The sequence below is a fragment of the Akebia trifoliata genome, chromosome 10 (assembly GCF_017979445.1).
Source record: "Akebia trifoliata isolate Shusen 1 chromosome 10, ASM1797944v1, whole genome shotgun sequence".
Taxonomy (NCBI): Eukaryota; Viridiplantae; Streptophyta; class Magnoliopsida; order Ranunculales; family Lardizabalaceae; genus Akebia; species Akebia trifoliata.
In genome coordinates this window covers 26622111-26639370 of record NC_141384.1, presented here as the reverse complement: position 1 = coordinate 26639370, position 17260 = coordinate 26622111, and the positions used below count along the sequence as shown (strand labels likewise).

The window sequence follows — 17260 nt, the reverse complement described above, 5'->3', positions numbered from 1 at the left end:
ATTTCTAAATGCTTTGTTTCTTTACAAATCAGAAGTGGTTTTAAATCAACAAACTTCAACCATCACCATGAGAAGAATCAGAAAAGAAACAAATAGGGAAAGGGCATACTTTATAACAACATACAATGCAGGGCTTCATATGTGGTTTCTTTATGCCACATTGCCCCTCCCAAGCCCAAATAAAATTTGATGGATTGTACCTTCTCCTATAAAACTCATCCCATCCTCCCCAAAGACAAGACTTTTTGTATCATCCATGCAGCCAAACATACCAGTCCAACAGATATTACTTTTAATAACAATATTTTTTTTTATAATTAAAAAAAAGTACAATTGTTTGATTGGTTTATAAACAAACACAAACAATGAAAAGTGCACCAGTTCATATCAAACGAATTGTCCAAGTTTCCAACAATGCTTCCCAGTAGTGCAGAGTACCCCCACAAAGAAATGCAGCATATAGAGAATTGAAAATGCGTGTGTAAGTTGAACTATGTCTATGGCTACAACATTTTGTTGCTCCACAACTACAGGCATGGAATGCCCAGAACTCATTAAGAAATTTTTTGCACTGTTGAGAAACAAGTTACCCAAATGATCAGAATCAGGATTATCCGAAGCCGGTAAATGATCATCGGTGCTAGAGCTTGCAGAGCCTCCTCCGTCATCTTTCGAAGGGTCATCAACATTTTCTCTTTCATCATTTTTTCCACTAGGACTCCCGGCACTACCATCTCTTCCATAGTCATCCTTCGATGGGTCATCACGATCATCGTCTCTTCCATCATTTTTTTCACTAGGACTACCACCACTGCTACCATCCTTTGAGATACCCGGAACCAAGTCTGGCCTTGGTTCAACTCCAACTCGTCTCAAATGCAGCTGTGCCACATTTCATTTGGGGTTTCAGAAACACGAGAGTATCAAATATGAACAAACGATATAAGTGGTGGTAGCAAGTTTATATAGTACCTGGAGATGAAGGTTAACTTCATCTGGGCGTGAAAGAAATGGAAAATCACCACCTGTCTTCAGGTATGCTTGTCGTGCCCCGGGATACCTTTCGCTTAGTTGATCTTTCAGTCGTTGAGGAACAGCACAATAATCATTTGTCTACAATTGGTAGCAAGGGGAATGAATCCGCAATCCAAACAACCAATAGGAATATTCTCTTTAGTATATGTTTCTATTTCCCTTTTTTTCAATTTTAGTTAACTCCCAAAGAAAATAAATACCTTTGAAAATGTGATTCTAAATCAAAAGAAACAAATACTTGTAATAATCCAAACGGGCCACTTAGAGCACCTGACTAATCCTTGGGGCACGTGTAAGAATGAAAAATAAAGAAACAAGATGCAATCACACACAGAAACGCAAAGATTTTAAGTGGTTCCCCTCAAGATTGAGGTACGTCCATAGATCACACAAATACACTATGAAAAGAAAACTCGCAGTTACAAATTATCCCCTTCCACCAAAAAATAGAAATATGTACCCTAGGGGAAAACATAAAAGGGTTTTACATAATACTAAGGAAATTACGAAAATACCCTTAGGACCCCCCTTCCCCTTCCCCACACAAAAACACCCACACCAGGTTATTTATGGGATAAATCCCTAAGGGTCGCTTCTAATGGGAAGAAGCTCCTAATGCTCTTAGGACTATCCAAAACCTTGGTGAAATTTCACCAGCATGGTTTCAAATCTCTTTTAGACGTTTTGTTTCGTTCATGAACGAGATTGAGTAGTCTCGGACGGGGTCAACTTGTTTCAAACCAGAGAAACCATTTAACTTGATTTATGATTATTTGTTCATATATATATATATATATAGATATATATATACTAGAGTTCGCCTGTGCCTACAACACAGGCATCCTCTTTAGGGGTTAAGGGGGTAAAAGAGGAAAAACAATAAAATGGACGAGGTATCGTTAAAAAATCTTTGAGGATGAAAGGGTAAAAGAGGAAAGATAGTAAAGTTAGAGGGGCAATATTTGAAAAGGGAAAAGTGTGGGGGGAGAATGAGATAAAAGACAATAAAGTTGAGGGGGGAGGAAATAAGTAAGGTGAGTTCACAGTAGATGATGGGCCATTTATCCCACACAAGTGGGGCTCTACCATTGTATTTTATTATATAGATATGAAAATAATAATATTTTTTTCATAAAATAAGGTAGATTAGAAGATGCTTAGTCACAAAATCATATTTTATTTAGATAATAAATATTTTTATCAAAAAATACATAATCCCAGTTGACTCGGCCGACTTTTACTGACTCAGCCAAGATTTTCAAAATATCATCCGAGTCATCTCGGTCGTCAAACGAGACAACATGCAAGATGATACATGTTGAATATCTGTATCGTCCTGAGTCATCTTGGTCTCGGACAAGATTTGAAACCATGTTCACCAGTGAATCATTCTGAAAATTATCCAGCTACTCTAACCATCTCTAATCCAGACAATGATGCAAGGCACACTGAATGGACCACAAAGGGTTTTTAATTTGAGGAAGCAGACACAATGAAAACATGGGAAAAATTAAGTGAGAGGATGATTATTATTTTTTGCTTCACTTAAAGAGTTGGGAGAACTACGTTTTTGCTTAAGTTGTTCTCCAAGAAGCCTAGCGGTAATCTGTATGTCTTAGATAAGTATAAAGGCATTATTTACTTGGATAATTCAGCACTTAAAATATTATCTCATCATCACTTGTTGGTGTTGCAATGGGGAACTTTGAAGGTTTCCCATTGTTTTAGTGGAGCATATTCACAATGAAAAACACTTTCCTTACTAGCATGATAAGATTGTAAGCCTTACTTAAGGTCGTTTTGCTCAAATGGATTACAGCATTAGCAATCAACACCACAGCCCTCTAAATTTCATCGAAATACTCGTATCCAAAAAAAGAAAGAAGAAAACAATTTCTTTTAGGCTTAATCCAAGGTTTTGAAAGTGGCTACCGAACTTCCACCTAACTCCTCAATTTAAAATTCAACAGTTCAAAAAAGTTTTGTTTGGATTTTTTTCAAAGTTCATAGAATTTTGTCCTCTACAGCCCTGAAGCATCAGATCATGTTTTTGGATGCCACAAGGTGAGCCCAAAGACCCTTAGTAAGGGTGGAATCCTTCCTAACTTAGTAAGGCTAGTCGGACTCATTCACAAATGTGAAAAGTGAGCAGTGATTTCAGACAGGGACGTGCACATATAAAATTGTCATTCACATATCACCACGAGGCTCAGGCTACGTACATCTATTATAGTGATGCATGAATCTGAAAGCAAGAGAGATCCAACTGAAGCAGCATCGAATGTCAAAGTTAACCTTGACGCCAAGTCCTCCCTTGATAGTGTCTCAACCTGTATGGAATTCAAAGATTATGGCACATAAAGATTAAAGAATGTTTATCTCGGGCATAAATGGATTTCGCATCTAACGTCACAGTGAACAAAACATTACAACTTTGTTTTCCTGCAAATAGAGCACAAGAAAAACCCTATGCCTGAGGTTCACATCCACTCTACTTATACCAGAAAAATAAATATATGGAAGTGCAAGACATTAATGTTGCAAATCAAAGATGCACAGGTATGAATTGAATTCTAAAGTGTAAAGATGGATGAATTATGAGAGATGCTATTGGCACCCCAACTTTTACTTATTACACCCCAATAAAAAATAAAGAAGATAATTGAATATTTGAGAATAAGTAAAAGTTGGAGTGCCAATAGAAGCTCTCTTGATTTTTTTTTTCTCTTTTTTTTTTTTTTTTGTTGCAATATTTCTATTTTTTGAGTATAGGATTTTATATGAGCCTATCATAATTGTAAACAACTACTGAAACTGTTTGAACAGAGTGTTATAATGTTGAGATTATAATTTGAGCCAAACCTTTGTCATGTTTGAAGAGTTTGTTTTAATCTTAATTTGGGTGTCATAAATAATTTAATAAATTGGGGTGTAATAAGTAAAACTTGGGGTGCCAATAGCAGCTCTCTATTTTATTAGTATTATAATTTAGTTTTCTGAAAAAGAATATTAATTGTCTAAGCAGATAGGAAATCCATAAAATTTTATAAAAAGGAAATCTAATAACAGAGTGTTTTTACATTGTACATAAAACTGAGAAGTGTAAAATGCTTCATAGTAGATTGATTCAGGTAGTGAAATGGAACTTCTAAATACACACACGTCTTTTGATAGCATATAGTTGTAGCTAATACTAGACTTTTACCTGGGAAACAACAAAATCAACAGAGTCAGCAATAAATGGTTCATGTGGACCATCACGAATTCCTATTAAGACGTACCGCTTGAGCAAAAAGGAAGGAGTCCAGCTAACGCTGCAACAAAAGGCAAAAAGGCACAAAAGAACTAAGCGTTAAGATATAACGTAAATCCAAGAAAAAGCAAGCCGGGTACCCGTGGGTATGCGGTTTGAACCGAATACATTTAGTAATTTCTCCAAAACCCTAACCAAAGCAACACATTCATTTTTGTAACTTGTAAGATTCATATCCATTCTCATTCATCATTTCTTTTTTTCTTTTTTTCTTTCTTGAACTTTAGTTTCTATTTATTTCTAGTCTCTGCTTCTATCCTCAATTAGATAACTTTAATAGTTCCTATAGCTATAGTAATAGTTTATATCTCAAGTTAGATTAAGAATTTGAGTGCTAAAAAATATAGTCAAAAATTATAAAATAATGTGGTACAAGAAATTTTTTCAGCTCCAAGTTATATGCATGAGAGTAAAATATTAGAAAACATACATGGGAGACCACGGCATTGCATCTGAGAAACTTCGTGTATCCAAAAAAGAATTTGAAAGTATCAACGATCTAACACGCCTCGGACGATGCTGTGAAAAAAGTTGTGCCAAGAAGCCTCCAAGAGATGTCCCATAAAGATGTACCTATTAAATAAAGATTGGTCAGTCTCTCAAAAACCATATAAGCTGTCAGTGAGTGAGGCCAAAATAGGTGCAAATGGATCGCCTACAATGAAACCTTTGTGGGACAAAACAAAACTTAGCAAGACTAAAGGAAGTGCCATGTTAGAAATATAGATGTCGTTGAGCGTATATTTTCCCCCACTCTTGGGTGTGTCATACCCCAGTTAAGCCCCATGACCTTCTATATTCATAGTTCTCCCCCTCTCCAACAGATGGTCTTTTGGAGTAGTTGGTTGGTTAACATGGTATCAGAGCGCTAGGTTCGTATATGTCACGGGTTCGATTCTTTCCACCCTTATGGGTGAGCGGGATTGTTGAGTGTATATTTCCCTCCACTCGGGTGTGTCATAGCCCAATTAAGCCCCGTGACCCTCTTATATTCATAGTTCTCCCCCTCTCCAACAGATTGGTCTTTTGGAGTAGTTGGTTGATTAACAGATTGGTATCACGATCTGGTTCAAAGCCATTCTTTATTAACCTGATGACTGAATAATCACCCACTCACAATCAAAATGGTGTATTTCTCTTTTGATGATTGTATTTGGAAAGGCATCACAAGGCCCTTCAATACCCTTGCGGTACCTTTTTGTCCCATAGAAGGTCAAACTTGGATTGTTGTTTCTAATTGTTTTGAGAGAGTTGGGGATCGAGTTGTTAGGATCCCACATTTTAGGAGGTACTTGCATGAAAGGAAGATGGATATCTTGACTGCGCTAATTGCATACTTAAGAGGGTTACTACATTAATAAATGTGGAGGGTAGCCATACAGGGAAATGAGAAGCAGAAAGGAAAATTTTCCTCGGTCTCCTTCATTTTTGCTATGATGGAAGCAAACAATTCTTTTCTAACACAATTTTCGTAGTGGAATCCGATACCTTCAAAAGAAGCAACATTCCTTTTAGCAGGTGAGCCTTGAAAAAAATTTAATGATTGAACATCTCATGAGTAGGCCCAAGATAATGCCCAACATTTTTCTACACAGACAAAGGGAGGAGATAGTCGATCACCTACTCCTTTACTGTGCTTTCTCCTCCTAAGTTTGGTCTTATTTCTTTGAAACCTTTGATATCAGGTACATTACACCAAAGAGATTGGCTGATCTAATTCAAGGATAAACTATTAACAACTTTCGAGTACCAAAACAAGTATGGAAAGAAAGAAACAACAGGTCTATTATGAGAAGTACAGAAGTTGAGATCAAGTAATATAGAAAATCAATTCAAATTTGTTTCTTTGGATCTATTTCAAAAAGAATTCCAGAGACTTACAAGTACTTTCCTTCAGTTTGAGAGGTTTTTTGTTCAGGGAGAGAATTCTAGAGAGAGTGATTTGTGTCACTTTTTTGCTTGCTTCTTCTTAGCAAACTCTCATTAGTGTTTTCATACGTATATATTTTTGTTTTTGGGGTTCTCTTACTCATGGTTTAAAAATTCGTTTCGTTCCAATGTTTCGATTTTTTCAAAAACCGAAACAATACCTAAACATTCCTGAAACATTCGAATCACTCATAACATTTTTTTTTTAAAGTATTTCTCAAGAGACCATGGTCAAAGATGCATGTCACCAGTTTAAAAACACGATGGTGTATCCAATATTTACAACAACAAAAATGGGGGACTAGTCTAAATGATCCATTCTTCTTAAGAAGACCAAAGTCAAGGGAATTTCATTCAAAACCTATAATGGTTTCGAGAGACAAAAGACGATACAGCACGCCAGCACCACACAAGTACCTCTCTCTCTCTCTCACACACAAAGAAATCTCCTCATGCAGATCTCTTTCTCTTGCAAATCTCTCTCCCTAGATTTATTTCTCTCTCGCAATCTCTTTCCTCTCAAAGATCCCTCTATCAGATCTCTCTCACAAATCTTTCTCCCTTAGATCTCTCTTGAAGATCTGCATATCGGAAAAAATTTGAAAGAAAAGGATCAAAACTTGAAATGTTTCGATTTCATTGTGGTTTCATCTCGACAAGGTAAATCCCAAAACATTTTGTATGAAACATTACGAAACGAAATGAATATTTAAACCATGCTCTTACTATTAATACACACCATACTCACCTTATCAAGAAAATAAAATACAGCTATTGGATTCAATTTCATTGCTTAAATCCTCCTTGTGAAAGAGAAATCCTTCAATTCTACAGAATCATTCCTTGAACATCATGGTTGTGTACTTGTGTTCATAAGACCAATCCCATTATACTTCTTTTATCATGATTTTGGACGAGAAGAATTAGTGTACAAATCAACAAATAGGTCAACAACATTATGAAAAACTGGAACTTCCATAGAACAAAAACAAATTTCAAAATGAATAACAACAAGCAGTTTGATTGCTTACATGGTGAACATCAATAGCATCCAAAAACTTTTCAAATGCTTGAATCCACTCATGATGATTCCAAACACGTGGAATGTCAACAGAAATCACTCGGTAACCCTGAAAACCAATTTCACATATCAAGGTATGAGCTACAATAAAACCATACCATAAAAAGGGTACATGCAATAACAAGTCTACGAATAACTGCTATCAACTAAAAGCATAGACCTTGTTCTATGTACAATCATGGTAAATATTCTAACTCCAAGCTTTATAATTTTATACCTGGAATTTCCTTGTCATGTGTTATAGAAAACTAAGTCAGTAGCTACCTCTCTCCCTACCTAAGATATATATACACTAGAGTTTTCCCATGCCGTTTAGGGTTAAGGGGGTAAAAGGGGGAAAAACAATAAGTTGGAGGGGTATCATTGAAAAAGGGGGAAGATGAAGGTAATATATAAAGTTGTAGGGGATATTTTTGGAAAGGAGTAGCAGAGGAGATGCAATAAAGGTTGAAGGGTATTATTGGAAAGGATGAGGAGACGAATGACAATAAAGTCAAACGTTGTCCTTGAGATTTGTAGGGAGTTAAATCCAAACCCTTCTTTATGTGGGGGGGATAAAGAGAATGGGGTCCACCGTTGTGTTTATATATATATTGGCCAAAAAACGGCAGCCACAAGTAACAAGAGTATTGCTAGAATACCAACTTGTCTCCCTTAGGCTTGCCTCGAAACTTGCCCAACAGCAAAGCCAACAAGAATGAAATCCATCTCATGAGATAAGCACAATAAACATCAAGATCGATGATCCATTCAGGTATTACAGCCAATTGGAGTGTAATAAGCCCATGTAAAAAAATAAAAATAAAAACCACCACTCACTGAGTACATTACTAGATTCAAGTTCAATTTTTCTAAGACATCTAACCACCTACCAAAAACAAAAAGCTTCCTTGGGGGAATACTTCTGTGCATTTTAAAACAACATTTGATATTTTAATTGGAGTCAATTTTTTACAAACTTCCAACAATTGAGCACCCAAGAATTAAGCCCCAAGAGTTCCTCAATTACAAAAGATCACACAACTTAAACACCTTTTCAAGTAGCAACAATAATAAAAAGATCAAGATCTCAAACTTTGTACCTTCATGGACAATGCCATGATCTGTTTGTAGTATACGTCAGCTGTTCCAGTCATCGCGGGGAGACAGATAAGCGGAGGCACCACCTTTGGACCAAAGTCATAATATCGCCACTGTTTTGATCCAATCTACAAGAAATTTGAATTAAGTGGATGAGAGACATTCCTAGGCATCAGAATGGTCCTAGCAGGAGTGTCCTTTCTGAATGATTTGGCAACAAATATTAAAAATGAATAAAAAATTGCTAACTTATAAAATGAAGCTCAAATTAAAATAAGGTACAAAAATCATGTGTTACCAAGAGTTGTCCAATTATAAGATTTCCCAACAGTATTTCTCAACAAAAATATTAGCTTATAAATTAAGATGAGGCAGAAACACCAAGTTATAAAATTACAAAATGAAACTCATAATTTACAAACTAAAAAATCAAAAGATGGCTCATGGGCTTTGAATCAAGGACCAAACATCATTATTTTTGACAAAGATAAATTATTAATTGACAAATTTCAAATTCAAATGAAGATGAAAATGTAGAGGTAGACTAAACACGTTCAAATATGGTTTAAAGGAGTACATTCAAACATACCCATGTCAAAATTCATGGACTTCAAAAGAAAAAAAAACGTGGAACCCAAATAGATAAGGGCATAACTTTCCAAACCATTAGCACCTAAGCACCTTTGGTGTATTGGTTGGATTCATATCATTTGGTATCAAAACCAGCATCACATCTAAGGTTCAAACCTCCAAAATGAACGTTACCAGAGTGAACGCCGCTATAGAGTGGATATCAAGAGCGTCGGTGAAAGGGACAACATACAGATAGGGTTAACGATACCTAATAAAAGGACTACCTAGCGGGCAAAAGAAGGGTACCAGAGTGAAAATCGCCACATAGTAAGCCACCACGAAAGTAGGCCACAGAGTATGTTGGTGAAACAACTCCAGAGAGACAATAAGGGCTTAACTTTCGCACCACGAAGACCTAGGTGCTTTTGGCTAATTGGTCGGGTACATATCATCTTGTAACAATAGTATTTCAACAAATAGCTAACGAAGTCCCAAAGGAGCTGACAAGAATGGAGCAATTAGTTACTAGATGAAGGTCAATATTCAAATATGACTAAAAAAAACTTGCAATAAACATACACACCTCAAAACCCATGGACTTAATAGTATGAACTATGAAGCAAGTGAAACTCAATTAAAAACACCAGATCAAGGATCCAATAACAATATGTTCAACAACATATTAACACAAAAAAGGAAAGTGATCTTAAACTAAAAAGGTTACCCAATTACATTAAGAAGCTCAAAATTCAAAATATGGTCTCAAATATCATGAAATTAAACATTTCATAATTAATGGAAATTAGAGAAAAAGGAATTGGAAACCCAAATACATAAATGATCAAAAGTCACCAAATCGAAGACCCATTCACAGTTTAATAGACGAATCAGAAAACAGAGAGATACCCTATTTGAAGGTGAAAATAAGGAACAAAACCCAGAATCAATAATTAAAACGAAAAACTTGAGATTGGTGGAAAGAGAGACGTACAGAGATCTTGTGGAGGGGGACCTGAGACTTGAAGTGGATGTAATCACCGGGCGCCGAAAAGACACCTTTCATTGCTGCTGTTTCTGCCCCAATTCGTCCATTAAAATTGTGATTTATTCGACTCTGACGTCTGATCTATCTGCAATTTTTGGTATTTTTTTTTTCTTAATTTGATTTGAGAATTGAGGAGAAGACACGAGGCACACTTGTCCGTACACAGGAATCCAGTCGAGATGATCGCTCTTCAACAGCTTGTCAAGGAAGAAGAACTATCGAATATTCTGAGCGCGGAGGATTGTTAGATCGACACGACTAAGGCGCACTCTAGACGAATGAGCATTTCTTTCTCTAACTAATAATGGAAGAGAGATTCTATTGCCACGCCAACTTCTACTAAGAGCACCCCAACATTTGTGAAGCTAATTCTTCATTAAAATCATAGGGCGAATCTCCATTTCGTGAGCTGAATATGACGAAGTTTTGAGTCTAATTCACTGTTTATTTTAATTCTCAAAACATATTTTTTCAATGAATTCATCATTTTTACAATCAACGATCTCGCTGGTAATTTATTAACTAGTTCATTGATTACAAAAGTTACTTTAAAATAACTTACAATCTCACTAGTAATTTATCAATGAGTTTGTTGAGTATAGAAGTGACAAACTCACCAGAAAACATTTGTTCATATGGAGCGTTCTCACTAAAATTAGTGTGGCAATAGAATATCTCTAATAGAAGTAGAAAGAGTGATTTAGACATGCCTTTTCATGTTTTGATCAATATTACAGATACCTCTTATGTTTTCAAATTGACGACATGCCCCTTTGACCTAGGTCTTTTCTGAGATAGTAACATAAATGACCTAAATGATCTCGACTTCATCCTCTACTACCCTTAATTTTCTTTCTAAACCAATATTCTTTTATGTAATGGTAAAGTCTTTTAGCAACATAGTCAACATTAAGATTCTATCTTCTTCAACCTTTAAACCTCAAGGAAAAGATGGGATATTTGGATAATAAAAATCAAGGATTTCAAAAAGACATAGAAAACGATGGATTGAATAGATTAAAAAAAGTTTACCTTAGAGACTGATGGGTTGAAGATGAAGGTTTTTAACCCTTGTTTTCCACCTTCAAATCTTATCTACTTCAATCTTAAAACCTCAAGAATAAAATAGGAATTTTGGAGTTAGAGAAGTATGAATTGTTATGGTAGAAAAAATTGAGGATTTTCTATAATAAATAATAGATTGAAGACGATGTTTTATATGTTAAAAATACTTCACTATATAAGGCACCACTAACATTGACCAAACCGTGAAGGAGTCTGTCTAGATCAGTATTCAATTAGAAAAAATGTGGGTTCAAAAAAAAATATATATGAGGATTTTATATGCTTTTGCAATCATGATCTCATTCGAGCTTGAGACAACTTGTCCAAGTTGTCTAGATCTTGTTCAGCAACGATACATATATACATTGTGTCTCAACATTCCCATCATCTCGCGAGATAAAAATATGCAGGTACATTGTCCCACTGTTACTATCATAATTGCATCTCATTATTTATTACACAGTGCTCAAAAGCACTCTAAACATGTAAACTCTTTAACACAAACATATATAATCGAGAATCTCATTCTTGATTATAAACAATCGAGACTTTCATTCTCGATTTCAAATTTAAACTTAAACATTTCACTTTTTTCCTTTTAATAGATAATTACCCAATGAAAATACATTTTCAAAACAAGGCGTCTTAATATATATATATATTTTAATTTAAATGAACACTTTACGAGAATTATTATGAAAATCAATTTGTTAAACAAATTGATTCTCTAATTACAGCCACCCAAATTCATTTATTTTTATTTCATGATATTTAAATATCAGTGAAAAGATATAAAACAAATTATTCTATAATTCGATGCATAAATTTTGAATTTAAATCATAATAAATTTGAAACTAATAAAAATTAAAATAAAATAAATTTATTAAAAATTATAATATGAATTTGAAATTATAAGTTTCCTACCTTTGCAACTGGGTTTTACGCGTCCCTACATCAAAAAATGATTTTTCTAGCTTATCTCCTCCATGATTCGATCAAGTAATCCAGTGACTAGGTAGATCTCGAAGTCATAAATATTTTCTTATTCAGTGTCGGATCTTAATTCATATTCTAAATGATTTTAAATCTTGATTAAACACAACGTGCACGAATCCAATTTCAAACTCAATCAATCGTTGTTTCGATTTCAATGTCTCAGTTAAAATGAATATCCATATGTTTTTAACCTTATAATAATATAATAATTTATATTATTATATATAAATGAGTACAACTGTCATTCACAAAGTCTCACACCTTCTAATTGATAGTATATTATAATAATATATTATATAATATAATAACATATAATATAATATAATATTTTTTATTTTTATTTTAATTACATTCTAACCCTTTAACATTTTCATAATTTCAAATCTAATATTTTTTTATATAAATAATATAATCAAACCTAATTTTAATAAAAATAATTTATTTTAATATTTAATAATATAAAAATAATTAAATATTATTATTCTTTTTCATGTATTTTTCTTTTCTCCATTATGTCCGTTACATTAGACCAATTCAAATGGTGTTTCTTGGATTTTTGAAATTTCTCCCTAATTTTTCTCTATTGACTAAATATCCTTTAAGCCCTAAGTTTTTTTTTTTTTTGATAAAATTAATATTTTCATAACTTATTATATTAAACTCGGATTTAACCACGTTGACAGTCTAAAGTATATTTTTTGATACTTTGAATTTAACAGTAATGTTCGTTTAACTAAAAGAGCTTTCTATAAAATTTTGAGTTTTATCTATTTTGATTAAATGTTTTAACTCTTCGATTATAATTATGATAAGGTTCTCCGGATTGTACATTTCATTTAGCAAATTCTCCTTCTAAAAATTATTATTTTAGATTGATAATTTCATGATTTATTTTTAATAATTTATTTATTTATTTTCTCATAATAAAATATGTCAATTTAGTTAATTTAATTTCTCGATATACGCAATAAATTTCATGGTGTTACAGCTTTAAAAACAAAATGAAATAGGGGAATAATATTTACTTACCCGACCTCAAATATTTGGGATAAGACTTTGAGAATAATTTAGAGGGACCAATTAGTTGCACACCACCTATTATCTATTGCACTCCATCACTAAAAAATTACCCATTTGCACTCCATTTGGATGATTACACTTCAAAATAATTTTAGAAAGTGTTGCACTCCTTTTTTTAATTTTTTTTTCTTCTTTCTCAAATAGGCCCACATAAATTATTGTTGGTTTAGTCATTTTTGCAAGAAATACTTTGTTGTTTCGGAACCATATTTACAAAATTGCATTCCCTTCAAATATATGCGTTTGATTTAAAATTTAAACAAAAATGAAAAAATTAGTACCTTAAGTTGGAATTAAAGAGAACATGAGTAACATCAATCACAAAGGACAAACAAAGTAGTGTACAAGGAAAGAATACAAAGCTACAAGTAAAAAATAAATGTTATACCCTAAAAGATTATGTATTGGAGTGCAAGTAGTAGTTTAAAATAGAGATTACAAAAAAGTTAAATAAAAAAATAAAGGATTTTTTTAGGTTGGTGTGCAACTAGTGGGTCCCTAACTCAAATCATTCCTAGAATTGCAAATGTGCACTCAATTAGAAAATACATTACCATATTAACATTAATAGTTGGGTAATTGTGATGGGTTTTTATCAATATTTCAGATACCCTTGCATTACCAAACATTTAACATTAATACCCTCAATTTCCATTAGAAAAATAACTCTTTGTCTTCTTCCCAATAATACATTGGTGTTCTACCTCTTCTTCAATCTATTGGAAAAAAGCTACCATTTATTTTTACTTATTACATCCAATTAAAAATAAAGAAAACGAGTAAAGGGTTGAGAAAAAGTAAAAGTTGAGGTGCCAATAGCAGTCCTTTTTTCTCCTTTTTTTTGTTTTGTTTTTTTTTTTTTTTGTGGATTTTTAGGATTTTATGAGCTAATCATAATTGTAAATAATTACTGAAATTGTCTGAACGAATGTGATAATGTTTGGTAACTTTGAGATTATAATTTGAGCCGAACCTTAGTAATGTTTGAAATGTGTTTTAATCTTTGATTGAGATGTAATAAATAATTTAAGAAATTGGGTGTATTCAGTAAAAATTGGAATGCCAATAGCAGTTCTCTTTTTCCTTTTTTTTCCTCCCAAGAATCCATTAAGGTCGAGACATGGGTACATCAATCGTTTTATGTTTAGTGACAGACATTGAAAGGTCCCATGTAATAAATTAAGAACCAGGGGCCCATGTAATAAATTAAGAAGTGTTTTTGAAAAATTCAGCAAAATGCGGGGAGGGTGCGTGTAAATTACTAAATTGATGTCCTGCGCGCAGCCAGGCTGTTTATGATACGTGGTGGGGCACGGACGTTACTGGGTGCAACATTGGGCATTATGGCATTTTACATATATTAAATGTATCCAACTTTTAAAGAAGAAATATTTAGAAAAAAACATAAAAATTTGAAGAAGATTTCCTTGAACCCATGTGGATAATTATGACTATAGTCATAAATGGCAAGATAGGAAAGAAGAAAAAGAAGCAATTTTATATTAGGGGTACAGCTTGGGTCGGTTCAAATTTCAAATCGAGAACATAATCAAATTGATAGTTTTGGGTTGATTTGATTCAATTTGGAATGAGTCTGGATTCAGTTCTAAGTTAAGAAAATGGAGAATCAATCAATTTGATCTGGTTCTTGGTTTAAGGCTTGTATAGAATCAAATCAAATCGGGAATTGAACCTCTATATAATAAATATATATGAAAAATGTTCGGCACCTTACTATTTGTCTTACGTATTTACTAATTTTTAGTGAGGATGATCTCTATAATTGAAAGCGCCCTCGATTCACGGGGTGTGCAGATCTGCTTTTGATTTTTGAGGTTTGGAAGTCGCCACCTAGTTATTACGGCCTAGGAACCGAACATTGACTATAAATAGATAAAAACAACTAATCTACGAATAAAAAGAAAATTATGGTCCGGAGATCACGTTACGGGGTTGGAAGGTGTTAAGCACCAACCCCGTCCAGCAAACGCCGGTCTCTGATATTTCTCAAAAAAGATTACATTGCTAAAAGACCTAAAATCAATAAATAAATAAATAAATAAAATAAGAAGTATACCTAGATAATCGTAACGATTTGTTCCCTCAGAGTTGGCGGAGAGACTCCTCCTATGAGATTATTTGTTTTGTTTCAGTTATTAGATCTGTTTTTTACTAGGGTTATTTAGATTAGGTTTTAATTATAGTTTTAACTTAAGTCTTATTTGATCGACTAGGTTTCTTTAGATTAGGATTTTAATTCTTACGTACAATGAAATAATATATTTTTGATTTTTAGATAACCCCTTTAATTATATTTTAATTATTTAGGCCCGCAGATAGAGAGGTCTTTTAATAAATATCAGGATACTCTATTTAAATAAGTGGGCAACCATCAACAATTTTGCCTGAAGGCTTGATTGATTAATTTTTTTAGTTCAAATTTTTAAATTAATTTTATTAAGATTTCACTTTATGTTAATTAATATTTTAATTATTAATTTTAGAATTTTAAATTGTTAAAATTGAAAATTTACTATTTTGCTCTCGAAGAGAACTTTTGCGTTTCAAGTCGTTTTTCGATGTTCCGGGATGTTTTGGAATCGATTTTTCGTAAGAAATTCAATGGGATTACAGGTTTGTATCATTTACGAATTTTTTACATAAAACGATTGTGAACCCTATGAGGGTATTTTCATAATTTTGTCAAATTTGATGAAAATTAGCGAAATGATTTATTTTGTTTCACTTTATTGTTTTATGTGTTCGAAAGGGTTTTCGTAAACATAATGTAGGCTCTAAGGATGTTTTGATGTTAGGGGTATTTTGGTAATTTGATTATTTTTAATGATTTTTTTCGTAAAGTTTTTTTTTGTCTGAAAATGATGATTTATACGTTTTTGGGTCATGTTTTCCTAGCATAGTATGGTTTCTACAGTTTTGTTAATTTGAGATACCTTATCCGAAATTCTAAAATATATCTAGTAACAAAATAGAGCATTGGAATATTCATCTATCATTGGGAACCGTCGCAATTGGATTGACAAGTTGATTAATCAGGTAAGTGCAAAAATGAGGTGTCTACAATGGTGAGTAGATCATCCTCACAAAAAATCAGCCTATTCCAAAACTTCTAGCCCCATATTTACAAGTTGAAGAATCATGGACCGTCCATTTTTTGTAAACCATTTTTGATGGGGTTAGAAGTTTCGAAATGGGTTGATTTTTGGCGAGGGTGATCTCCTTACCATAGAGATCGTCCTCAACAAAAATCAGCCCATTCTAAAACTTCTAACCCATGTAGGACAAAACACATAGGGCCAAATGTAGGGTAAATAGTAGGGTGTAGAACATGCCACTATATATACATATTGATTTATTATGAATTACTTTAGGAGTTAGGACATAAATTAATGATGTTTTTTATGAATAGATTATTGGCTAGTTATATGAATAATGAAATTTCATTTTTATTGTTTACTTATTTATTTTCATTAAAAATATATTGCTTCAAAGCAATTTTTAGATATTGGCAATAGAATTGAACCGAACCAAACCGACCTTAGTGTTGGTTCAGTTCTAATGACAATTTAGTTTGGTTTAATTCCAAATTTTCCTTGAATTGAATCAAACCAAACCAACTTGCACCCCTAATTTATATGTATCCCTCAAGTTTTTTGGTGAATAATTTTTATGTATTTTTCATCCCAACCGTTAGGTTTGATTTTAATCAATAGTCAAGGGAAATTTATCTTTTATAATCATGTAAATAATAATGCCGAGACATTTTTTAAATCAGGAAAAATACTAAAAGAGAGTTACATGTTTTAATATTTACAAAAAATAATGTACTTTTTCAAAAATTACCAAAAACGAATTAAGTCATTTGATTGTCAAGCTTTTTAGTAACTTGTTGGACTGTCCAGCGTTTTAATTGAAATTATAAAAGAGAGTTACTATTGCCTCACCAACTTTTACTAATACCACACTTATCGTGTACAATTCTTTGGGGATTACATAGGATTGGTGTAGTATTAGTAAAAGTTGGTGTGGCTGTAGACACCC

The 17260-nt window shown here is 33.1% G+C and overlaps 1 protein-coding gene across 2 annotated transcripts; it reads right to left on the bottom strand.

Moving 5' to 3' along the window:
• Positions 1-290: 290 nt before the first annotated feature.
• On the bottom strand, positions 291-10340 carry LOC147393493 (alpha/beta-Hydrolases superfamily protein). Of its 2 annotated transcripts, XM_086455460.1 has the most exons (9): positions 10003-10340; positions 9318-9511; positions 8441-8566; positions 7309-7407; positions 4779-4921; positions 4241-4349; positions 3258-3365; positions 973-1113; positions 291-882 (listed from the first exon to the last, which is right to left on the bottom strand). In XM_086455460.1, the coding sequence occupies exons 3-9, from the start codon at positions 8492-8494 to the stop codon at positions 388-390; spliced, it is 1149 nt and encodes a 382-aa protein (XP_086311586.1). In that variant the 5' UTR covers positions 8495-8566; positions 9318-9511; positions 10003-10340; the 3' UTR covers positions 291-387. The 2 variants fall into 2 exon arrangements, with proteins under 2 accessions (XP_086311586.1, XP_086311585.1); XM_086455459.1 differs by lacking the exon at positions 9318-9511.
• Between the last annotated feature and the right edge of the window lie 6920 nt (positions 10341-17260).

Coding starts and splice junctions, on each gene's coding strand:
- LOC147393493 (XM_086455459.1), bottom strand. CDS start 10,074: ATGAAAGGTGTCTTTTCGGCGCCCGGTGATTACATCCACTTCAAGTCT. Junction 4,922..7,308: donor ATGCTATTGATGTTCACCAT/GTAAGCAATCAA, acceptor TTTATTTAATAG/GTACATCTTTATGGGACATC. Junction 4,350..4,778: donor GCAATGCCGTGGTCTCCCAT/GTATGTTTTCTA, acceptor CTTTTGTTGCAG/CGTTAGCTGGACTCCTTCCT.